This window comes from Podarcis erhardii, assembly GCF_964252035.2.
Source record: "Podarcis erhardii genome assembly, chromosome: 15".
In the NCBI taxonomy this organism is placed as follows: domain Eukaryota; kingdom Metazoa; phylum Chordata; class Lepidosauria; order Squamata; family Lacertidae; genus Podarcis; species Podarcis erhardii.
The window spans coordinates 4734800-4761230 of NC_138505.1; the positions used below are offsets into that span (position 1 = coordinate 4734800).

The 26431-nt window shown below is 45.5% G+C and overlaps 1 protein-coding gene across 4 annotated transcripts in view; it reads right to left on the reverse strand.

Annotated features, from left to right (window-relative positions):
* ADAMTSL4 (ADAMTS like 4) overlaps positions 1-26431 on the reverse strand; it is a 98225-nt gene that overhangs the window by 43630 nt on the left and 28164 nt on the right. For all 4 annotated transcript variants that reach the window (XM_081840831.1, XM_081840829.1, XM_081840828.1 and 1 more), the window contains 2 exons: positions 25336-25524; positions 2042-2117 (listed from right to left, as the gene is read on the reverse strand). In XM_081840831.1, the coding sequence (XP_081696957.1) occupies positions 2042-2117; positions 25336-25367 (108 nt within the window). In that variant the 5' untranslated portion in view covers positions 25368-25524. The remainder of the gene's footprint in view (positions 1-2041; positions 2118-25335; positions 25525-26431) is intronic.

Here is a 26431-nt window from a genome sequence, read left to right on the forward strand (position 1 = left end):
TAGTAAAAGCCATGGTTTTCCCAGTAGCAATGTATGGAAGTGAGAGCTGGACCATAAAGAAGGCTGATCACCGAAGAATGGATGCTTTTGAATTCTGGTGCTGGAGGAGACTCTCGAGAGTCCCATGGACTGCAAGAAGATCAAACCTCTTCATTCTGAAGGAATTCAGCCCTGAGTGCTCACTGGAAGGACAGATCCTGAAGCTGAGGCTCCAATACTTTGGCCACCTCATGAGAAGAGAAGACTCCCTGGAAAAGACCCTGATGTTGGGAAAGATGGAGGGCACAAGGAGAAGGGGACGGCAGAGGACGAGATGGTGGGACAGTGTTCTCGAAGCTACCAAGATGAGTTTGACCAAACTGCGGGAGGCAGTGGAAGACAGGAGGGCCTGGCGTGCTCTGGTCCATGGGGTCACGAAGAGTCAGACACGACTACATGACTAAACAACAACAAGCTTTTATTATTATTATTGTGGAACAAATAAGAGCCTTGATTACAATTGAGGCCGATGTTTAGGCCTCCGGACACAGCAGGGCTCCCTTTTAACCTTCCAGAAATAGCCGGAGTCTTGATTTTCCCATCACTGAAACAGGATTTCCCCAAAGTGTGGAGTGAGGGGGCCTTGAGCCCGTTTATTTTAGCTCCTGCCCACCATTAAAGTTTCCTGGCTGCCTTGCTCCGGCTTCAGCAGAGGCAGGAAAAACAAACAAAGAATGTTAAAAATAACAGTTCTTTTAACGCGGCAAAGGCCTGCACACAACCCCATAAACAATTTTGTTTTGCAGATAATAAAACTGTGTGTGTGTGTGTGTGCCCCCTGTTCTTGCAGGGAGGAAAAGAGAACACTATTTCAACAAGCCGAATCCGCCCACTGCTGCTTCTTATGCCCATTTTACAGATGGGGAAAACTGAGGGCTGGGAGGTCTCTTAACCTGTATCCAGAGGCTGAGTGACTCAGGCAGTCCTCGTGTTGAAAAGAGCGAAAAGAACTTGTGGACATCCAAAGAAGATGAACGCTGGAAGATTCGGGGCAGATAAATGAAAAAGACCTTCTTCATCCAGCACATAGTTAAACTATGGAACTCACTGCTGCAGGACACCAACTTGGATGGCTTTAAAAGAGAACTGGACATAGTCAAGGAGGGGAGAGCGTTGCTAGTGTGCTTCTGGCTGGCCACTCTGGGAACAGGATACTGGACTTGTTCCCTTGGCTTGATCCAACCGAGCTCCTCTGATGTCCTTAATGCAATCAGATTGCAGGCAATCAGATTACCAAACTCCAAGTCGCTAGTCCTCACTTTTCCGAGTTCTCATGCTGTCAATCTCCGGCTCCCTATTCTTATTCTCCGTCCAGAACTTTTGCAAAGGTTAACCGCCTTCACTTGGGGAATCGATTTCTCCAAGCGAAGGTAGCAACAGCAACAACAACCTTTTTATTCGACCGTCAGTCAGAAAAAAAATACAAATACATTTGTCAATACACAGTTAAAACATCCAGGAAGATTTTAGAGCTTAGCCAACACTAAAAGGGCTAAACAGATAGCCCCATGTCAATACAGTCAATTATGATCTTGCGACGCTTAAAGGCTAAAAAAAGAAATTTGGTCACCAAGAAAGGTATAGCTCTAGTGACATTATTCAGCAAGTGTAAAACCTGGTTTTCTCCAGGTAGGAAGCTGAGTTGACATAGGAGTGGGTCTATAAAGTTTTGTCTAAGCTCTGCATAAGAAGGGCAAGTCAAGAGAATGTGTTCGGTGGACTCAACCACACCAATAGCACAATGACAGGTTCTCTGGGCGTATGGTACTCCCCTGTACCTTCCCCACAATATCGCAGAGTCAAGGACATTTAATCTGGCCGCTGTAAGAAGTCTGTGGTATTCCACATAGTGGATTTCTGCAAGGTAGGGGGCTGGTATGGTCCGATAAATCTGGTCCCCTAGGAACATCCCAGGTTTTACCTGGGCTCCAAGCAAAGGTAGTTAATCTTTGCAAAAAAGATCTTTGCTCGTGAGTAAGCCCATTGCTGCAGACTGACTCACCTTCTCGGCGGCTTGGCAGAGGCTGGCCGTCAACATCATCACGGAGAGAGTCAAGGAGATGGAAGCCAAGGGAAACCTGGAAAGGAAAATAAGGCGGTGGTGGTCAGGGGGCTGCTGCTTTTGGGCGAGGCAGGAAGATGGTGGCTTTTCCTGAGTCAGGCAGGCTCTCCAGGAAAGTTCCTGAGCAAAGCATGATGGGAATATCCCTGCTTTTAATGCCCCATCACTTTATAGTCAAGGAGGACCCGTTCACTGAACACAGGAAGGTTTACTGCAAGCTGTGGAGGCCTTGCACTCACTGCTGAATCTAATTAATAATACAGCGGTACCTTAATTACAGCCAGACAGGTTATAGCGAATAATTGGAAAAATGCAGAAGAGCTAGGGGTGAACCAATGGAGGGGAAAATGGAAAAAATATTATAATCTTAGAAAACCTAACTGTGAAGATACATAGAATGAAAGGGTTTAAAGTCAGTGAGAAAGGAGGAGGATTGATTTCAGAAGATACTGAATTATTTGTGCAGGTCTGAACAAATTATGGCAATTAAAATGTTAAAAGTTAAATAAACTTTGTAGAGGGAGGAGTGTTAAGGTATATAGAATTGTACATATGGTTGATCTGAATATGTTATTAATGATTATGTATACCTAATGTATCAGCTACCTGGGGGGTTTCATTGTTTGTTTTCACTGTTTGCGGTTTGGTTGTTGGTAAAAAAAAAAAGAAAAAAAGAAATAATACAGTGGTACCTTGGTTTAAGAACAGCTTAGTTTCTGAACAACTTGGATTAAGAAAAAAGCTGCAAACCCATAAGTAGGTGTTTTGGTTTGTGAACTTTGCCATGGTTTAAGAACACATTTCGCTTCCTGTTGAGTGTGTTGTAAACTGAGTCCCCCACTGCTATGGGAAAGCACGCCTTGGTTTAAGAACGCTTTGGTTTAAGAACGGACTTCCGGAATGGATTAAGTTTGTAAACCAAGGTACCACTGTAATAATAATATTTTTAAAAATCAGACCTTCAAGGGAAAACATAGCCATTGTGGTTAGCAGTCATTGGTAGTCATGTAATAAACACCCATGGTTTTTCTCTGTGAAGAACTAGCATTAGAGGCAAATACACACCCATTCAGATCCAAAAATGCCTATTTGCACCCAGAGGCAGTATTTCGGGACACCCAGGTTTCGGGATGTTCTTACCACTGATTTTTGGTAATCCTGGGATTGTTTTCTCCAAAACAAGGTTAAAAAGCGGGGTAAAATGTTTTCAATAAATCGGAAGTGGCCCCACAGGTCTGGCTTGGCGACATCTCGTATCGTCCCTAACCACTGAGCGCTGCTGCCTGCCCAGCGCTGGAGTACAAGGCTCTCTGAGGGTGCTGCGTTGGCTATTGCGAGACCATCTGGGGTAGGTGGAGAAAGGAATGTGCCTTAAAACCAGCTCAGCATCTTCTGTCCCTATGATTTAATCATACATAAGAAAACTCCCTTTTGAAAGCTGGCTGTGAGGACGATCTCATGCAGGGACCACTGACTTCAGCGCTTCCCCCCACTGCGTCAAGGCAGATTCCAAGCAGCGAGAGCTTTGCCGGCCTCCGAGTCTCTCGCTCGCATCCCCTTCCCGGGGGATCCTCATCAACCGTACAACGGTTATGTCACCAGGCACCGAGATCGAATCAGTCGCTGGCTGCCACGGCGCCAGCACATCAGAGCCAGAGGGTGGTGGGGGACATCTGGCGGGCAAAACTATGGGCTCTTCCTTGCTCAGAGAGCATTGGGGCCCTTTGATCGAAGCACAGCCAGATGGGCAGGGTATAAATAAATAATAATAATAATTATTATTATTATTATTATTACTACTACTACTACTTTTCCCCTACTAGGCCAGCTCCATCCCTCCATTCTGCATTTGTACGAAATTGATCTCTTAGTGTGGAACTTTGGAACTCCCTGGCTACTGATGAAAATATTTATATCTAGATTTATATCTAGATGCTAGGATAGAGATAAGGAAAACAGGAAGACACAATGAGAGGTAAAGGAGGTGTTGTAGGATTGGTGGAAGTCAGTGTTTGTTTTTCTTTTTAGTGTTTATATTATTAACTTGTAAGATATGGATTTGGGGTTTTTTGTATGTTGGTTTTTGTGTTTTGTGTATTGTTATTTTTCGATATTTTTCGTGTTGTTGTTGTGTGGAAAATACTAATAAAATTTAAAAATATATTTAAAGAAAGAAAGAAAGAAAATGTTTGTCAAACTCAATGCTGGGGACAACCAGCACACTAAAACAAACCAACATACATGACATTCATTTGGGCACCTTCCATGGCTCAGGTATAGTAGATCGGTCAATCTTAAGAAAACCCTTCCTGACAGAGTGAAATGGCTAATGTGTACTAGAGATGAAGGACACCTGCAAATTTCTCTCAGTCTCTCATTTCAAGTTCAATTCTCCACACCAGTTTGCGATTTTGTTTTTAACTCCTCCCCAAAACTCATCAGCATTGTACGGGGCTGGGCTAGAATGACCCCTTTATTCCCTTACGACTCTACAAATTGTGAATTTAGTGTGAATTTCTCATACCGCGCACATTTCTGATGCAATTTTGCCCAACGGACACATTTTTTTGCAAAGCTATTTCCCCATATATGATGCATTTTCATTTCGCATTTCCACTAAAGCCCACGTCGGAACGTGATTTCACCGAACGGACACGCTTTTGCAAAGCGACGACGCCCAATTCAACACATTCTTCCTGCATTATTTCCACATTTCACCCTAGTTACATGCATTTTTCGATACTTGCCTGGAAAAACTGCCCTGCAAAATTCAGAGAAATGCAGGTTTCCAGGGAGGGCCGTGCTTCGGTTCACATACCCGTTTCGAAAATTGCAGATTAGGCAGTTTTGCTTTTAACTGCAGATTTAAATCAAAAAATTTTCCCCAAAGAAATTTTCAGGAGAGCCACCCCAGTTTCACCCTTGGGGCACCTGCCCTCCCACCACAAACTTTCTGGCTCCAATCCTTTCCTATCCAGAGGTCAACAGGCTGCCCTGTCCTTTTGCTGAAGTGAGTCACTTACTAAGGGGGGGGGCAGGCTGTTCTCACCTTCCCCATCTCTCCTGAAAAATCGTCCATCGTGCACAAAAGGAAGTAAGGGGAACGAGCGTACAACAGTTTTATTACCCTGTGTGACCGCCAAGAGATTCTCGCGGCAGGCCAAGGATGACTCAGAGGCTGGCTCAGATAGGTAGCCAGCATTGTCACCAACCAGATTGGGGCAAAACAACCCCCACAAGTAAAAGTCCGTCCCCCCTCCCCCGCGCCCGGAGATCAACCTACGCAAGCAGGAATCAGGTGCCACAAAAGCGAGCGAAGGTGACTCACGCAGGGAGGCGACTGTGGAATCTCTTTCCCCGGGGGCGCTTTTTAATTATTATTTTTTTGCAAGGGAGAAAAAAGTTGGACAGGAATTTGGTGGGGATGTTTGCAGAGGTTTTCCTGGCTCAGGACGGAGCCCGTGACGATGAGACAGCCCTTGGAGTTTCTTCCAACAGAGCAATAAAAGAACACTCTCTTCTCTAATGCGCGCACACATGGTTCTGTACTCAGTGCGCAGCGCATTAATCCGTCAACATGCACCTTGCAGAGCGCGGCTGACACTAAAAATATTTTCCTGTTCAGCAGCCTTCAATGCTGTTCGGACTTTCAGTTGTTGTTTTTTCGTTTTTGTTTAAATTTTTTATTTATGCTTTTCAGGTCGATACATTTCACTGATTTTACAATCATTTTGACATTTCAAAGCTTGACTTCCTTCCCCCTCTTTCTGCGGTTCCTCAAATTTATTTTTAGTATCTTCTGCATCTCCTAATTAACTTAATTTGCTCATTTATTCATCTTTTTTAAAGAAATGCTCTTACAAAACTGCAGGTTATTACAATAATCATGCCAATGTTTTTATCTGTTTACAATTTATCTGTAAATATTCAGTAAACCATTCCATCCTTTTACAAAAAGTTTGCTCTCTTGATTTCTTATTCTTCCAGACTTTCAGTTGTTTTTTAACGTGCCCTCAAAACTAGTTCTCTTCCACAAGAGAGAGATGGTGGGAGCGTAGTGGTTATGTCCAAAGTCCGTTTTGGGGGCCTAATCTGGCCCGCCGGTCGGTTTAATCCGGCCCCTGTGGAAGTTTATTTCCTGGGCTAAAATCCTAAAAAAAAAAACAAAAAACCCTCAACACCTTCAGTCCTAAAAGAAGCTCAGCAACTTTGATTGGCCCCCACGGCCCTTCACTTCATCAACTCTGGCCCTCTTTGAAAAAAGTTTGGACACCACTGAGTGTTAGACCCAAGAGACATGGATTCAAATCCACCCACTCGGCTCACTGGGAGCTCACGGGGGGGGGGGGTGACCCTTAGGGGCTGCCAGTCACTGCCTCTCTCAGCCTGACCTACCTCACAGGGTTGCTGTGGGGATTAAATGTCGAGGTGGAGAACGGCGTCTGTGGCAACCTCTTTATTTGTGAAGTGGAAACTTAATTTAGAGAATCCATGGTCACAACAGCATCTTAAAAAGCAGAGACATCACCTTGCCAACAAAGGTCCGTATAGTAAAAGCTATGGTTTTCCCAGTAGTGATGTATGGAAGTGAGCTGGACCATAAAGAAGGCTGATCGCCGAAGAATTGATGCTTTTGAATTCTGGTGCTGGAGGAGACTCTTGAGAGTCCCATGGACTGCAAGAAGATCCAACCTCTCCATTGTGAAGGAAATCAGCCCTGAGTGCTCACTGGAAGGACAGATCCTGAAGCTGAGGCTCCAAGACTTTGGCCACCTCAGGAGAAGAGAAGACTCCCTGGAAAAGACCCTGATGTTGGGAAAGATGGAGGGCACAAGGAGAAGGGGACGACAGAGGATGAGATGGTGGGACAGTGTTCTCAAAGCTACGAACATGAGTCTGACCAAACTGCGGGAGGCAGTGGAAGACAGGAGGGCCTGGCGTGCTCTGGTCCAGGGGGTCACAAAGAGGTGAACACCACTAAACGACAACAACAACAACATGGTCACAAGGTGTGATGAATGGTGGCTTTAGCTGGGGTTCAGTAAGGGCAATTGCCTAGAACATACGTCCTACCTCTCCTGTCAGGGGCAGAATTTGAGGGAATCACAGAGGACCACTGTTATGCCCAGCTCCTGCTCTAGGACTATCCAATTTGGGCACCTGGCTGGCCGCAGGGAGAAGAGGTTGCCATGATAGAAGCGGCTCGCGTTGGCCAGATCCAGCCGCTGAACGGCCCTTCTTGTATTCTGATTTTTTAACGGATATATGGAGCCTCCCTGTTTCAAGGCAGTATACCTTGAATCAAGGCGATCAAGGCCAAACTGGAGAATCTAAATCTCGGAGGAAAGTTCTTTAGCCCATTTCTGCTACATGAGATTCCAGGAACATAAGAATAGGGGGAGGTACTGGATCAGGGCAAAAGGAGCCCTGTTGTCACAGCAGCCAAATGCCCCCAAGAACCTAGGGATCTAGGTAGACTGCCTCTGGGCCTGGAGGTTCCATCAGAAGAGCCCTAGAGCTAGGCCACCTAGTCCAGCAATCCTGTCCTCCTAGGGCAGGGGTCAGCAACCTAAGGCCCATGGGCCAAAAGCGGCCTGCGGAGGTTGTTTGACTGGCCCACGAGCCGCTCCCAAACCGAGCTACCAGCGCAGCGACTCGCTTCCGTGGCACCAGAAATGGCATCTGCGCAGGTGTGAAAATTGCGCCTGCACATGCGTAGACATCAAAAATCATAGGCACGGGCACGATCCGGTCCACGGAGGGATCTCCATAGAACCGATCCGGCCCAGGCAAGATAAACCTTGCAACCCCCCATCCTAGGGGTCAACTTAGGGAAACTCGCAAGCATGATCTGAGTGCAACGGCAATTCTCGTTTCCCTGGCGATCCGCAGCAACTATTCTCATCCAGTGGCATTTACTGCCTCCAGCACAGGCGGTGGGACACAGCCATCATCACTCATGCACAACCTGTAGTTTTGGGGAGGGGAAAGGCCCTTTCCCCAGAAACGTCGACCTGGGTGGCACAATTTTCAAAGCAGCTTTCTCAACAGGCTTCGCTGACCACGCGGCAAAACTGTCACCAAACATCGTAAACGTCGCTCTCGGCTAGCAAACAACCCGGGGAGCAGAGAACAAGCACTTGCGAAAATATAACGGGTGCGCAGACATTCGGCTCTTTTGTGCATGTTTGGCTTTGTTGTTGCGCTGGGTGGGAGGGTACAGGACATGGTCCCAGGCCTCTGTCGCACGGGGCGGGAAAATGCTTTCATTCCCCGTCAGGCCTTCTTGGAACTGAGATTGCGATCTGTCTCAAAATTCAGCGTTCTGTTTCTCTGCTCCTAAAATAATTCCTTCTTTATGACAGGTCAACTCTCCCTTTGATTATTACGATTGCAGAGGTCCCACGCAGCTTGGAAGAGAGATAAGTTATTTCCACAAACAAGAAGTCTCTTGAGAAGGGGGAGAGTTCAGCCTCTCTGCATTTGATCGCTCCAAAGCCAAGGGCTCGAGAGGGCAGGAAACTATGCTCTCCAGACAGGGTGGGACATGGCGGGCAGCCACGAGGGCCAACTGTTGAAAAGTGTGGCAGGAAATGTTCTCCCAGGAGGGACCTGGCAATCCTGGTCCAGGCCGCCCAACGAGAGCTGATGGGCCACAGGCAAGCTGTTCTGGAAGCTTCCGAGCTGCCCACCAATCAAAACCCGAATTCGGGGTTCGATTCCCGCCCCCCCCCCCGCAAGCCAAGTTTGCTGCCGGCCATTTTGAACCACCCAACCCATTTCAAGAGTTCACCAGGATTTTTGCTCCCAGAAACTTTTCACTGGAGGTCCTGCAAATACACAAAGGATATATACCCTTAGCATATTTACTGGAGGGCGGGGGGAGGAACTAGTTCGCTGAAATAGTTCAGACATCCCATTTGGGGTTAGTAGCATGTTCCCAATCAACCATGTTCTTCGACAATAACTTCGTTGCACTGGTCATGTCATGTGGATGCCTGATGATCGTCTTCCAAAGCAACTACTCTGTTCTGAACTTAAAAATGGAAAGCGTAATGCTGGTGGTCAACAAAAGAGGTTTAAAGACTCTCTCAAGGCATATCTAAAAATATGTAGTATAAACACCGACAACTGGGAAACACTGGCCTGCGAGCGCTCCAGTTGGAGAACAGCCTTTACCAAAGGTGTCATGGGCGTTGAAGACACTCGAACTCAGGACGCAAGGGAGAAATGTGCTAAGAGGAAGGCATGCTTGGCAAATCCACACTGTGATCAGCTCCTGTCCGGAAACCAATATCCTCACTGTGGAAGGACGCGTGGTTCCAGAATTTGCCTCCACACTCACTTACAGACTCACTTTTAAAACTGTGTTTGTGGAAGACAATCTTGCTCGGCTATGAGGGATCGCCGAAGAAGAAGAAGACTAACATGACTTCAGGTTCCCTCTGCTCATGTCACAGAAACAATGGCGTCAGCCAAGCACTGTGTGCGCTGCCTAGATAGCCCAGTTTGGAGCATCTATTGGCTAAGGCAGGAAGTATTGTGTGGCAAGAAGATTAAAGGGCAATCAAATAAACATTTAAACATGTCAGTGAAGTACAGTCGTACCTTGGTTCTTGAACGCCTTGTGACTTGTTATGTTTTGGCTCCCAAACGACACAAACCCGGAAGTGAGTGTTCCGGTTTGCGAACTTTTTTTGGAAGCCGAATGTCCGACATGGATTCCAATTGAGTGCAGAAAGTTCCTGCAGCCAATCAGAAGCCGTGCTTTGGTTTCCGAACGTTTTTGGAAGTCGAACGGACTCCCGGAATGGATTAAGTTCGAGAACCAAGGTACCACTGTACAGCAGAGTGTTAATAAGTCTCCAATTAGACCTAATATAAATGAGATTACCTGGAAAAAGCAAGCTCACAGCTGTCACTGAGTCTGTATACATACTTCAGGCACGTGTATAAGAGGCTCGTTTATAATTATATTTTGGGAGTGATTCATGTTCTTATGTAGCCATTTTGCTTTATACTTTCTGAATGTCCCATGAATCAAGCCCTGCTAAGGGTTTTTATTTTTTCTCTTCTGATGTATTTCTTAGCAATACAAAATTTGGTGTGGTGCGAGCAAGTTTTTCTCTGCAAGTGTGCCCTAGAGAAAATAAGTTTTAGAACCACTGGGCTACGATGTTTAATTTACTTTCTTAAAACCTGGAGATCTGCTGTAGACGAACTCTGCATACCCATCATGTGTCCCGGGAAAAAACATTTTTTCGCATGAGATTGTGGCTGCCATTTTGGGTGCTGTGTTATCACGAGCCCTGGCACTGCGCTCTTGCCCCGCAAAAAAGCATTTTGGGTAGGGGCAAAATCACGGCATGGGTCACGTGACTTGACCAGGAAGACGTGTGTCCTGGTTTTCGATCTGAAAAGGCTCCACAGAAAGCCCTTTGCTGTGTTCCTATTTAAATCAGCCCTCTATTCCGAACAACGAGGACTGGAACCTTAGCTTCATTTTAAGGGGAAGGCCCCCTAGCTCAGCGGGAGAGTATTTGCTTTGCATGCATAAGGTCCCGGGTTCAAAACCCACCAGCCTCTCCAAGTAGGGCTGGGAATGTCCCCTGGAAAGAGCAGCTGCCAGTCTGAGTTGACAATACTTAGCTAGGCAGACCTCCTGATAATGTTTATATAATGTTTTTGGCCAAATTAAACAGCAGTTGGCTGCCGCTTTACAACACCCACCTAACAGTAGGGCCGGCCCCAGATTCCCCTATAGAAAAATAAGCAGGGAAATGGGCCAAATTATCTTCTGAAATTCTCTGCCACTCGCCAATTATGAAAGCCCTCCGATTTCAGAGGAAGGTTGCAGAAGATACTACCCCACCCACCAAAGAAAACCCCCTCATTTCCTTTTTTTTAAAAAAAGAAAAGCTGTTGCTACGCCATCTGGACTGCATATGTTTTGGGGTAGGAAACGCTAACCAATTCCTGGCTCCCCCCACATCACGCAGACGGACCCCACCAAGAGAGAGGCATCTGGTGGACTGGAACCCCAGCTGGGGGGGGGGGTCTTCTGGTTGCGCCCCGTGAGCTTTCAGTGGGAATTCCCTGCCTGAAATGCGTGAAAAGGAATCCCATAAATCTTGGTGGAAAAAAAGACACACACCCTTTTCCTTTGCGTGACCCCAAGAGGTCACGCTAGGGGCTGTGGGACCTGTGCCCCCCCCCACTTCCAGCTCCTGTCATCGTCCTAGACCAAATGCGGCCCTCAAACTCCCAAATGTGGCCCTCAAGCAGTCTCTGTCTGGCCCTCGGATCTCACCTTTCGATACGTGCTCCCTCAACTGCATCGACCTGTGGAGCCAGCGCCCCATAATATCCGTTCTGCGTTTGCAAGAAATTGACCTAAACTTTGGAACTCCCTGCCACTTGATGCCTTTTCTATACTCTTCTTCAACGCCTGCTTAAAATGCAGTCATTTAGGCAAGCCTGCCCCCAGATGCGTAGAATTTGAGGGGTTTAAATCTGTTTTGTTGTTGTTGTTTTCTGTTAACTTTAAATACCTTTAAAAGTTTTGAACTTTTCCCAGGTGGGTGATTTCAATACTTCTTGCAAATGGCTGAGAGGTTTTGCTACAGTCAAAGTGGTATTCTGCTAAATAAAGGGATTAATAATGAACATTATTGAAAAGTTGAGACATCACCTTGCCAACAAAGGTCCGTATAGTTAAAGCTCTGGTTTTCGCAGTAGTGATGTATGGAAGTGAGAGCTGGACCATCAAGAAGGCCGATCGCTGAAGAATGGATGCTTTTGAATTCTGGTGCTGGAGGAGACTCTTGAGAGTCCCATGGACTGCAAGAAGACCAAATCTATCCATTCTGAAGGAAATCAGCCCTGAGTGCTCACTGGAAGGACAGATCCTGAAGCTGAGGCGCCAATACTTTGGCCACCTCATGAGAAGAGAAGACTCCCTGGAAAAGAGCCTGATGTTGGGAAAGATGGAGGGCACAAGGAGAAGGGGACGACGGAGGACGAGATGGTGGGACAGTGTTCTCGAAGCTACCAGCATGAGTTTGACCAAACTGCGGGAGGCAGTGGAAGACAGGAATACCTGGCATGCTCTGGTCCAGGGGGTCACGAAGAGTCGGACACTGAGGCATCTAATCATAAGCCTGCATGTTTATCAAAGCTTCTATATATTTCAATCAAGGCTTGTATTTAAAAATGAGCTTAAAAAAAAAAGGATTTTCAAATGTTTCATGCCAGGCAAAAGACCAGCTGCCTAAAAGAACCTTGGCAAGATGTTTTTCCTCCTAAGACAAGAAGGGCCCCATTGATTTATAGTAGAAAAACAATTCTCAAAGTCATAAAAAGGGAGAATTACATATGCTGCCCCAAGGCTGAGAAAACACCATTAGGAATGGGGAAAGATAATACTAATGTGCCTCCCAGTAAAATGAGCCAGATCTTCTTTCTAAGGTTGAAAGGCCAGGAGCAAATGGAAGGAAAAACATTTAGCTAGAAAGAAAGAGAGCATTTTTGGGGAAGTCTCTTCTAAAGCTGTTTCTTAAACTAAGAGAGTTAAAAAAGGTTAAAATGTGTTAAATGTTGGAAAGGCAACTGGCTTGGCAGAAGAAGCAGCTTCTTCCTATTTTATTTTGAGGCTGGAGAGGAGGGGGAAAGGGGGAGGTGCAAACTGAAGAGGCTTCTTTTAAAAGCTGTGTTTTATTGAGTTCCTTCCTTTTCACTTTGAGAAGCTTTATTCTTTTAAGAGGCTACCTATGATAAATGTATGAAATATATTAGCTTAAATATATTGGCTTAAATGTAATTATGCAAAGGATTTAAGGAATGCTAGATTCTTATTTCATATGGTTGTAAGAGTTGTATTTATCCTGAAATTAAGTCAGCCACCAGCCCCCCCCCTGCCAGACAGAAGACGCCATCCGGGCAGTCTTGATATATAGTTGTCAGGCATTTTGTTTAGAAACATTAAATGAAGGAAATCTTTCAATGTTTATGTGAAACTCAAGATCCTTGACATCTGTTGAACATAAAATGTAAGATTAAACCATTTGTTTTAGAAGGCAATAGGGCAAGAAGGGCAAGAGGTGAGCTGGTAATTAAGATTCCATGTAAGATATATTATTACTTATTTGTCATTTATATATAGCTCTTTGTCTCCCATATAAGGGCAAGGAAGTGGGTGTATCTTTTGTGGGTGTATCTTTTGTGATTGGCTCTAGCAAACAGCCAATAGGAATTTCAACCAGGCTGATTGGACAGAGGCAGCCACAGGAGGAGCAAAGGGGGCTGGATTAAGGGAATATAAGTGCTGGCCAGAATGGCAGGAGGCCAGGCCAGAGCTTGGTAACCACGTACCACTGAGCCTCTTATTTATTTGTCTGACAAATAAATTACTATTTTAATTTCTCTATTGCTGCGTTGAATATTTCATTCCAGCTAAGCGTTAACCACAAGCAGGGTGCTACATTTTATGGTGCCCTGTGACTCGGATAAGTGGTCTGCTGGAACGCAGCCCCTTCGCCCTACTGGGCAGGGTACAAGAGAGAGGACAACTGCTTACCCAAAGCGCGCACTGGTAATTTTTTTCCAGGGGGAACGCAGAAGACTCGTCTGTCTGATACCCTGCTCACTGGCGGCGACGGACCGGGGGAAACAGGGAACCAACCAAGGGTAAGTGCACAAAGGGATTTTTGGCCCTCCAATTAATTGGGAGGAAGAGAAGTCTTGATCAAACTTCTGCGTCTCAGTAAGGGGAAACTGAGTACGCTAGGTGGTTGGGTACATCAGATGGTGATCTGGTGTAGGGAAAGGGAAGGATTGGGAGGTAGAGTGTGGTGAAGTATCCAGCGCATTGTATGTGTGAGAAAGTACAGAGCAATCTGTAGCTGACCCGAGTGTGGAGTGGGCAGTACTTCGGTTCCTAGTAAGGCGACTTCACTAGGCAAGGAAACCCACGAAGCGCGTCTGTGAGTGACTGAGTGGATACTTCACAGGGCCATACAATGGGAGTTGGGGGTTCAAAGGGGGAAAATACACCTCTTGAGTGTATGTTAAATAATTTTAAGAAAGCCTTCTCAGGGGCATATGGAGTCAAAATGACGCCAGAGCGCTTGAGAACGTTATGTGAACTAGAATGGCCAAAACAAATTACTGGATGGCCATCCCAGGGAACCTTTGATATAAATTTAGTAAGCAAACTTTGGACTGATATCGCCAAAGAAACTGGAGGGTGCCCAGAACAATTTCCATATATAGATTCCTGGCTGAGCACATTAAATAAAAATCCTCCATGGATAAGGGAATGCAAAGTCAAACGATGCAAATTATTGGCTGTAAAAGCCGAAGCTAGGAAAGGAATCTTGCCAAATAAACTCAAACCCATTTTTGAGGGGCCAGAGGAAGAGGTGCTTCCACCTCCACCCTATGCTCCACATCGAAGGGAGCTTAATCCAAACACTCCACCAGTTGTAACCCCAAGGCAAGAAACTGGAATGAATAATGGGAGTGGAGTCACAGAGCTTGATTCCTTGATAGATTATGATAAATATCTTCAGGAGGCATTGGAGTTCTATAATAAAGCCCAAGCAGAAGTGGTTATTCCACCTGTGACTCCTAATAGACCTCCATCTACAGTCTCCTTTAGTGGAACAACTGATTGCCCACCCCAAACCCCTGTACATCCAAGTCCCAGAGAAATGTTACAGAAGTTACAGGGAGACCTTGCTCGGTCAGCAAGCAATACAGCCAGGCGTATAAAGCTGCTAAAAGAACGCCTTGCGACAGATACCATCCCCTATGATTTGAGGCCCCTAGAGCAAAGTGAAGAGAAAGATCACGTAGTAGCCCCTCTTAGAAGAGTATTTGATGCACTTGAGGAGCCTGCACTGGTTAATGGGCAACCCGGACCACGGCCACCTCGAACTTCGACCCTGCAATATATTCCATTCACAACTACAGATCTGATGAATTGGAAAACACACACCCCATCTTTTGCAGAAAAACCTCAGGCTATGATGGACTTGGTGACTTCAATAGTAAATACTCATAGCCCTACTTGGACAGATTGTCGCCAGCTCCTAAATACTCTGTTCACCACTGAGGAAAGGAGAGACATAATTGAAAAGGCACAGATATATTTGCGTGAGCAGGCCAGAGCGGGAAATATTTATAATATTGACCGTCATCTCCAAGATAACTTTCCCTTGGAAGATCCTAATTGGGATCCAAACAATGCAATTCACCTGGCCAGACTCACCACCTACCGCCAGACACTTGTGCAAGGTATCCGCAGGGCATGCCAGAAGCCCACTAATATGTCTAAAGTCTCAGAAGTAGAACAAAAACCAAATGAGAGTCCGGGAGACTTTTTAGAGAGGCTGCAAGAAGCCTATCGTATATGGACTCCTTTTGACCCTGAAGCCCCTGAAAACAGTAGAATGATTACTGCTACATTTGTGGCCCAGTGCGCTTCTGACATTCGTAAGAAAATTCAGAAATCAGAAGGATGGGAAGGGATGCTGATGAGCCAAATTATGGCCATTGCACGCCGAGTTTATCGGAATAGGGATGAGGCTGAGAAGCAAGAGAAGAAGAAGTGGCAGAAGGAAAAGATGGTAATGCTAGCCACAGCAGTGAAGCAAGACCACCGCCCCTTAAATGGAGGGCGAGGGCGAGGAAGGAATCCACCACTGGGAAGGAATCAATGTGCAAATTGCAAGAAGGAGGGTCATTGGAAGCGGGAGTGTCCTGAACCCCTGAGGTTGGAAGAAGTACGCCCAGGCCCAGGCCCAGGCTCCGGCTCCGGCCCAAGAAACCAGGGACGGGGACGGGGAATGATCCGAGATGGAAGATATCAGAGACCAGGACAGGGACGGAGTAGAGACAATTTCATTGGACTGGCAGAAGAGGATTTTACCCAAGACTAGGAACGACCGGACTCCATAAAGTTAGGCTTCCAGGAGCCCACGGTCACGATTCAATTAGGGAGCCATTTAATAGACTTTATGATTGATACTGGGGCTGAATACTCGGTACTCCCAGAACTATTGCAGAAAAAGGCATCTAAAAGTGTAGTCATTAAAAGTGCCACTGGACAGTCAGCCAAGAGGTCTTTCCTCCAACCTTTGGAATGCCAGATTGGGGGACATCGTTTAACCCATCAGTTTTTGTATATACCTGAGTGTCCAATACCTCTCTTAGGTAGAGATATGCTGTCCAAATTGCAGGCCCAAATCACTTTCACTCCTCGAGGTCCAGAAATGAAACTGCCATCAAAAGCAGCAGGAATAATTACCCTCTCAGTACCTAAGGAACAATCATGGCGCCTAATGTCAGCCTTGCAAGTCCAACCCACATTGGATACAGAATTAAACAAGCTCCTCCGAACTTTACAGGTGCCACCAGGAGTATGGGCCGAAAATAGCCCACCAGGAATGGCTAAGAATATAGCTCCAATTGTAGTAACCCTAAAACCTATGGCTACCCCTGTATCTGTAAAGCAATATCCCTTACCCCGGCGAGCAGCGGAGGGCATCCAGAAACATTTGGACCGCCTATTAAAATATGGTCTGCTTAAGCCTTGCCAATCAGAATGGAACACACCCCTTTTGCCTGTTCGAAAACCTGGGACAGATGAATATAGGCCAGTGCAGGACTTGAGGCTCGTAAACCAGGCTATCGAGACCTTGCACCCAAATGTGCCAAACCCATATACCTTGCTGAGTTTGATCCCACCAGAAGCAACATTTTTTACTGTATTGGACTTGAAAGATGCATTCTTCTGTTGCCGGCTGGCACCACAGAGCCAACCTATATTTGCCTTCCAGTGGGAAGACCCTTTGACAGGAACAAAAGGCCAGCTAACCTGGACAAGATTGCCCCAAGGATTCAAAAATTCCCCAACTTTATTTGGCACTGCCTTGGCGAGGGATCTAACAAGTTACCCCTCAACACCGGGAGAAAAGGTGGTTCTGCAATATGTGGATGATCTTATACTAGCTGCAAAGGATTTTGATACCTGTAAAGAAGGGACAGAGGAACTGCTCCACTTGCTCTGGGAAGCTGGCTACCGAGTTTCCCAGAAAAAGGCACAGTTATGTTTAGAAAAGGTCAAATATTTGGGCTTTGACATCTCACACCAACAACGAGCATTGAGACCAGAGAGGAAAGAAGCTATTTGCCTTATCAAGGAACCTACCACAAGAAAACAACTTAGGGGATTCCTGGGAACAGCAGGGTTTTGTAGACTATGGATACCTGATTTCAGTAGTCTGGCCAAGCCCTTACATGAAAGCACTCGAGGTGCAGAAAAGGACCCATTCGTATGGGGACCTGAGCAGAAACAAGCCTTTTTAGTTATCAAACAGCGACTTATGGAGGCACCAGCCCTTGGATTGCCTAATTCGGAAAAACCCTTTCAGCTGTATGTACATGAACAGAATGGGATTGCAGCGGCAGTCCTGACCCAGAGATTAGGAAGTTGGAACCGTCCAGTAGCTTATTTGTCTAAACAATTGGACTCAGTAGCAAAAGGATGGCCTCCATGCCTAAGGGCAGTAGCGGCCACTGCGAGCCTTGTCAAAGAAGCTGATAAATTTACCTTTGGCCAGACGATGTATGTGAATGTACCTCATGCTGTTCTGACACTCATGGAATATAAGGGTAGTTATTGGCTAACGAACCCAAGGATGGCTAGATACCAAGGCCTATTGTGTGAAAATCCCAGGATTCATCTACGAGTAGTGAATATGCTCAATCCAGCGACTTTGCTGCCCCTACCAGAGGTAGATGATGAGGAATCACATGATTGTCTCCAAGTAATGGATGAAGTTTATTCCAGTAGACCTGATCTGAAAGATGAGCCATTGAAAAATCCAGATGTTGTATATTATACGGATGGTAGCAGTTACCTGCATGAAGGTGCCAGACGAGCAGGATATGCTGTGGTCACCAATGAGGAAGTTGTGGAAGCTGAGGCTTTGCCTGCTGGCACCTCAGCACAAAAGGCTGAACTTATAGGTTTAACTAGAGCTCTGCAATTGGCAGCCAGATGTAAGGCAAACATCTATACTGATTCAAAATATGCCTTCTTAACCCTGCATGCACATGGAGCTCTATGGAAAGAAAGAGGTCTAATCGGAGCCCACGGGAAGGCTTTGAAATATGGACCTGAAGTAGAAATCCTGTTAGAAGCAGTATGGGCTCCAGAACAGATTGCTGTAATGCACTGCAAAGGTCATGGACGAGGAAGGGATCCAATAACCAGAGGAAATCATGCTGCTGACAAAGCAGCCCGAGAGGCAGCCCAAAAGCCTGTGGGAGGATTTATAGCAGCCCTCATACCAGAGGTAGTTCCGGAAGATGTTAAACCTCACTATACCCCAGAAGAGAGGAAGTGGGCTGAACAGGAAAGAGCAGTTGTGAAGGACGGTTGGATGATCCTGCCGGACAATAGGATTTATGTACCTCATCATCTAGCAGGTACAATTGTAAGAAATTATCATGAATCTACTCACCTTGGCGGTACTGCAACTAGAGAGAGTCTCAGTCGGAAGTTGTATATTATTAATCTATCACAATTAGCAACTTGCATTTCACAGAAATGTGTTCTTTGTGCTAAAAACAATCCCAGGCAGGGACCGGTACAACCTCCTGGAATTCAGCATGTGGGATACGTCCCCATGGAAAGCCTAATTGTGGACTTCACAGAGCTGGTCCCTTCTAAGGGATTCAAGTATCTCCTTGTGTTTGTAGATACTCTTACCGGATGGGTTGAAGCTTTTCCCACCCGAACTGAAAAGGCACGAGAGGTAACTAAAAGACTCCTCACTGAATTGATCCCAAGGTTTGGATTACCTAGATGCATTGGAAGTGATAATGGGCCAGCGTTCATTGATCAAGTAGTACAAGATGTATGTCGAGTCCTACAAGTAAAATGGAGACTGCATACAGCATATAGGCCTCAGAGTTCAGGGAAAACTGAAAGAATGAATCGGACTCTGAAAACCCAATTGGCAAAATTAACCCAGGAAACGGGATTGGGATGGGTAGATGTGTTACCCATAACACTGTTTCGTGTTCGGTGTGCACCCACAAAAAGACTTAAGTTGTCACCTTTTGAGCTCCTGTATGGGAGACCGCCCTCCTTTGTTCAGGATATTCCAGCTGACCTTAAACAAATAGGAGACCATGTGACACAGGAACAAGTGCAATCTCTCTCCCGTGTTTTTGTTTCTCTTAACAGGTGGGCCCTCGAGCGCACGCCGTGCAGCATTGCCGAGCCGATTCATCAGTTCCAGGCTGGCGATAGCGTATGGGTGAAAGAGTGGAAACGTGATCCACTTGCACCTAAGTGGCGTGGACCTTACACCGTCTTGCTCTCTACTCCAACAGCGGTGAAGGTAGCTGAGGTGACCCCCTGGATTCATCACTCTCGTTTGAAGAAGTCTGAAGGCAGTTGGACGTGCAAAGGTGACCCCTCTAATCCTTTAAAACTAACTCTCTCCAAAAACCCCTGTATCTAGCCCTACCGGGAACGGGCTAGGTCACGGGCAACATTTGACGACCGGCCTGCTGCAGCCACAACCTGGAAGCTGGCTGACCTGCGCACGCCTGAAGCTTGAGGAGCGTCTGAACCAGCGACTGTGAACGGAAAGATTCTCTAATACAATTGATTGACTGCCCCCCCCTTGTGGAACAATTATCAGAGATATTACTCATTGGGGATCCTCGGGATATATGTTTTGGTCTTGGTGGTTCCCCATTTCTGTCACTGGGGGAATTATATTGGGGCTAATAATTATTTGCTATCACAATAAGGTAATCTTTTGTGGAAGGAATGCATATACTAGACATCAACATGATTTTATTAATCCTGATCCCTTGGGAAGGGGAAGGGTCCTTGAATCTGACCAAATTGGCTAAATATGGATTCAGCCATGACCACAATATGTGGGTAGGTTTAGCTGAAATGGTAGCTAATGTTGCAAATAGGACCAATTGCCTTGTTTGCTCTCTTGGGCCAGATGATTCAGAGGGAGGTATGCCCTTATTACCGATACCATTAGATGCTATTGGTATGGTAAGCGAAATGCCACACCAAACTGAAATACAGAATTTCCCCGGATGGAACTCAACTAAACCATTACGAGTTATACCTGTACAAGGGGAATTCTGTGTACATAAATCATCAGATGCAGCTGATTCTCCCATGATAGGCTCTTCTCATTGTCACTATACTTGGGATTATAAGAAGAATAGTCATACCTGGGCACACGGTACTACCTATCGAACTCGGAATACCTTGCCCTGTGCACCTCCTTTTATTCATGCATGGAAAGTGGTGTGGAACATAACTGTGACAGAAAAAGGCAATCTAACATACTGCACTGTGAACTCTCTACCCCTTTTGGTATTTCGCCTTCTGTATTCCCCGTACCAAAAACCTCAGACCCGATGGTTGTGGTGGATATGTGGAGAATGGGCATACAAGAAACTCCCTTCCAAATGGAGTGGGACTTGTTTCTTGGGTTGGGTATTACCACCAATGTGGATTATGCCCACTAGTTCGGCCAGGCGAACACGAAGGAATGCTGATATTTCTCATATAGCAGGAGGAAGTACCCAAAGTTGGAGCGGTACTGATGATTGGCCGCCAGAGCGCATTATAGCCTATTATGATCCTGCCTCCTGGAATCCTGGTGAGCTCATACAAGGGGCACGGGATCCTATTTATAATCTAAACAGAATAATTCGATTGCAAGCAGTAGTGGAACTTGTAACCAATGCAACGGCCCAGAGTTTGAGACTTATTGCACAACAGTTGGATGAAAGTAGAGCCGCCATTTTGCAGCTGAAAATGGGAATGGATTATGTACTTGCCAGGCAGGGAGGCCTATGTGGAGTCTTGAACTTGACAGGGAATGCCTGTTGCTTTAACATTTCTGATAATGGTGAGGCAATCCGTGTGTTGGCCACAAAGATGGAGAATATAGCACATGTCCCAGTACAAACATGGGAAGGATGGGATATGGGATGGCTCACCAATTGGTTACCTAATGTCACAGGACTCAAAGGGATACTATTGTCTTGCTTGTTTTTCTTGACAGTAGTAGTATTGGTTTTATGTATGATGCCATGTATCATTTCATGTTTTAGAAGTACAATTAGCAAGATGGTTTCAAATGAAACTCTACCTCATATCATGGCCCTATACAGAGCTTTACCTCAGGAATATGATGAAGGTCAAGCTATCAAGGACACTTGGGATGAAGGTCCTTGAGCTTGAAAGGGGGGAATGAGGCATCTAATCATAAGCCTGCATGTTTATCAAAGCTTCTATATATTTCAATCAAGGCTTGTATTTAAAAATGAGCTTAAAAAAAAAAGGATTTTCAAATGTTTCATGCCAGGCAAAAGACCAGCTGCCTAAAAGAACCTTGGCAAGATGTTTTTCCTCCTAAGACAAGAAGGGCCCCATTGATTTATAGTAGAAAAACAATTCTCAAAGTCATAAAAAGGGAGAATTACATATGCTGCCCCAAGGCTGAGAAAACACCATTAGGAATGGGGAAAGATAATACTAATGTGCCTCCCAGTAAAATGAGCCAGATCTTCTTTCTAAGGTTGAAAGGCCAGGAGCAAATGGAAGGAAAAACATTTAGCTAGAAAGAAAGAGAGCATTTTTGGGGAAGTCTCTTCTAAAGCTGTTTCTTAAACTAAGAGAGTTAAAAAAGGTTAAAATGTGTTAAATGTTGGAAAGGCAACTGGCTTGGCAGAAGAAGCAGCTTCTTCCTATTTTATTTTGAGGCTGGAGAGGAGGGGGAAAGGGGGAGGTGCAAACTGAAGAGGCTTCTTTTAAAAGCTGTGTTTTATTGAGTTCCTTCCTTTTCACTTTGAGAAGCTTTATTCTTTTAAGAGGCTACCTATGATAAATGTATGAAATATATTAGCTTAAATATATTGGCTTAAATGTAATTATGCAAAGGATTTAAGGAATGCTAGATTCTTATTTCATATGGTTGTAAGAGTTGTATTTATCCTGAAATTAAGTCAGCCACCAGCCCCCCCCCCTGCCAGACAGAAGACGCCATCCGGGCAGTCTTGATATATAGTTGTCAGGCATTTTGTTTAGAAACATTAAATGAAGGAAATCTTTCAATGTTTATGTGAAACTCAAGATCCTTGACATCTGTTGAACATAAAATGTAAGATTAAACCATTTGTTTTAGAAGGCAATAGGGCAAGAAGGGCAAGAGGTGAGCTGGTAATTAAGATTCCATGTAAGATATATTATTACTTATTTGTCATTTATATATAGCTCTTTGTCTCCCATATAAGGGCAAGGAAGTGGGTGTATCTTTTGTGGGTGTATCTTTTGTGATTGGCTCTAGCAAACAGCCAATAGGAATTTCAACCAGGCTGATTGGACAGAGGCAGCCACAGGAGGAGCAAAGGGGGCTGGATTAAGGGAATATAAGTGCTGGCCAGAATGGCAGGAGGCCAGGCCAGAGCTTGGTAACCACGTACCACTGAGCCTCTTATTTATTTGTCTGACAAATAAATTACTATTTTAATTTCTCTATTGCTGCGTTGAATATTTCATTCCAGCTAAGCGTTAACCACAAGCAGGGTGCTACAACACGACTAAACGACTAAACAACAACAACAATGAACATTGCTGCCTCCATTTTGTTTTCGGGGGGGGGGAATGAATTTGTCCGTTGCCTTGCAATTAGGGCCGTATGGGGGCGGGGGGGGGCGGAGTTGTCGAAGCAGATCAGTGCAACACCTGGACCGAGTCTGCTATCTTTGCCCCGCAGGGAAGGTTGTTACCTGAAACACTCCAGACAAGAGAGGAAATCAATAAATACCAGGGCGCACCTGGCTGGCTTCTGCTTCTGGGGGCGAGAGATGGATTCCTTTCTGACCCTGCCAAAATCTATGCCCAGAAGCCTTTTAAACACAAGCACACACACAGAAAGACCTCAAACTGCCTCAGTACAAAAATGCCACAAACCAGGAATATGTGGGGAGTCAGGGCAAGTTTCTAGTTCTCGTGAAACAAAAACAAAAAGCAGAAACAAAAGCCCAGAGAGGTAAGGGTCACTTTTTTCAAAATCCAGGCTCCCCAAACAGAACATGCTAAAAGACTGGCTTTACTGGCCATTGATTGACATCCTATGCCCTTTTAAATTTTTATTTTATTTTATTCTGATTATGGATTTTATGGTTTTATATTTTGACTTTATTCTGTAAACCGCCCTGAGAGCTGCGGGTACAGGGCAGTATATAATTTCAATAAATAAACAATACAAGTCGTACCAATCAAAGAAAAAGGTATTGCAAAAAAACCCCTCTGGATATTGCTGAAATGGTGAAATTAATAGGCAAAGATTTGCAGGGGTTCCGCAGGGAGACTGGGTCCAGCCCTCTGGCTGAACTTGCCGTAAAACAGGCTCCGTTTATTGTACGTTTGGAAAACCCTTTGGAAAGCAGGGCAATTTAAATAAACTCGTATGTGGAAATAAGAGCATTCTTATTTAAATAAATGCATATGTGGGATTAAACGCACTCTTGCAAATTGTTTAAATAAGTGCATATGCGGGGACTTTGTTATTCCAGATTCCCTTTCTCCTGTTAAATCTCTTTCCCAATTGCTTAGCCCTAATTCTCAGTGCTAAGTCTGTATAACTGCCACAGTCACCCACCCCCTGGCTGAAGCCCTAGCCTCCCTTTCCAACTTGCCTCTGTTCATTTTTATTTATCGTGACATTTATAGCCATCCTTTTCCTCCAAGGAGCTAGAGGAGCAAATCCTCTTCCTTTCCTTTTTCAGAACAACAACCCTGTGAGGTAGGCTCAAGGTTGAGAGACCGTAGTTCCAGGAAGGCCTCATGAAAACTACTTGATAATGGACAACTGTGAGGGTCTGCATCTCGCTTTTTAAAGGATTTTTAAAAAGGTAAAGGGACCCCTGACCATTAAAGGGACCCCTGACTCTGGGGTTGTGGCGCTCATCTCGCTTTATTGGCCGAGGGAGCCGGCGTACAGCTTCCAGGTCATGTGGCCAGCAGGACTAAGCCGCTTCTGGCAAACCAAAGCAGCGCACAGAAACGCCATTTACCTTCCCGCCGGAGCGGGACCTATTTATCTACTTGCACTTTGACGTGCTTTCGAACTGCTAGGTTGGCAGGAGCAGGGACCAAGCAACGGGAGCTCACCCTGTCACGGGGATTCGAACTGCCTACCTTCTGATTTGCAAGTCCTAGGTTTTGTGGTTTAACGCACAGCGCCACCCGCATCCCTTAAAAGAATTTTAAGTGCTCTCAAATGTTTTTACGTGGTTGGTAAATTGCTTTTAGATAGTTTTAAGGATTTTTAAAAAAGTTTTAAACACATTTTTGCTTACTTTTAAACTGTATTGTTTTAACATGCTTGTGTTTGATGCCCTTATCTCTTTTGGGGAGGGAAGGTTACAACATATTTATTTATCTATTTCATAAAATTTGTTTTATGATAGTTAAAAAGACCCTCAAAGCGGTTTACTAAAAAAAAGAACAGAACCAGTAAAAAGCAACAACCAATTCAGAACAACAACTTAAAACCTTCCAAAATAATTAGAACAGACAAGGAGCTAGCTAAAAACCCATGATTTGTTTATTTAGAAAAAAAAGGCTAAAAAAAATTTAAAAAATGTAGCTGAGCGTGTGAGACTCGAACCCTGGGCTCGCAGGCTCTAAGTCAAACACTCTAATGACTACAATGCGTTAGCCTTTTTGCTCAGTTCTCTCCCTGGCCTCCTTTCCTGCTCTGTAAGCGCCATGGGGCAGAGGTCACGTGTCACAGAAGACTATGCGCATATGGAACCCAGGAAGCCGCATTCTAGAGAATCAGACCATGGCATCCCTTTTTCTCCGTCGGCAGCGGTTCTTCGGGGTTTCAGGCCAAGAGTCCTTCCCAGCCTTACCGGGATCTGCCAGTGATCAAACCTGGGATCTTTTGCATGCAAAGAAGACGCTCTACCAGTGGCTTTAAAATAATGCCAAGATTCCAGTCCTCATGGTTCCAAATGCAGGGCTGACTTAGGAAGCTCTGTACGGCCTGCACTGGCTGGCAGCAGCTCTCAAGGGTTCAGAGGAGGAGTCTTTCCCTACCTACGGCCCATCCAGACACCCTGCCACCCCAGACCCCCCCCCAAATGAGGGCTGCCCCCTTACTTACCTGCCAATCTGGCCGTGGCTTGCTGACCCCATCGCCTCCTGATTCGTGCCGTCGGTTTAGGGAAGACCAGACCCCTTTCGCAACCTCACCATCTGCGTAGCAGCCTGTTCTCTCTGCCGCAAAGCCCCTCTTCTCCTGGGGTGGGGTGAGACCCCCCCCCCCCCCCAGTTTCAAGACCTTTCCAGCTCCCTAAAGAAACAAATTTTATTTTTTTTAAAAAAAGGAAAATGTCAGCGTTCAAAAGTCAACAACGGAAGCTTGGAACCTCTTTTGTGTGTCTCTGCCACTTTTAAATGTTGACTTATAGAAGTGGGCCTGTAAAAGGAGGCTGGCGGGGGGATTTTGGGGGTGGGTGGGCTTGCCTCTCGTAAAAGCCCCCTGAACGATGCCTGAACTCGTAACCCCTCGTTGACCTTTCTGAAAGGAAGAGGGGGGAAAGCTGACCCAGACTCTTGTTTTGGGTGACTCATAAATCAGTCACTCAGTGCATTTTTTGTTGGGGGGGGGGGGGTTGAAGAACCAGAAGAGGAAATTGGCTCATAAAAATGTGCAACAGATTCCGATCAAGCGGGCTCCATCGTGCCAACCGCGTTTCGCCTCTGTGCCTCAAAGGCTGGATTTTTTTGCAAAACGAAAGAAAGAGGAACCGAGCGCTCAGATCTTTTTGGGGACGACCCTTCCGCAGGCAATGAAAAAATATAGAACTCATGTTCTGAGCTGAATTATCCCATGCACAAGACTTGCAAAAGAGAAAGAGCAGAATACGGAACCAGGCAATTGTTACAGAAATTCTAAGGTCATATATACCGGTAATAAACGTTCATAAATTTACAAGGCAAACACATACGTAAGTATATAAACCACGTGTCTGAAATAGTACAGGAGAGCAACCCTGAAGCCATTTTGACTCTTCCAGCAACCTCAAATATTCTCCCCATTGTCTCTTTGCTCCCAACTCCCGTCTTTAGGGCGTATTTGTGTATACCTGGATTCAGGAACTATTGAGCATCTCAAAAGGAATGGCCTGGCTGCCCAGGTAAAGCAATCAGTGACCATTATCAGGTACCCTGACAGACAGGTATTCTGCTGTAGACCG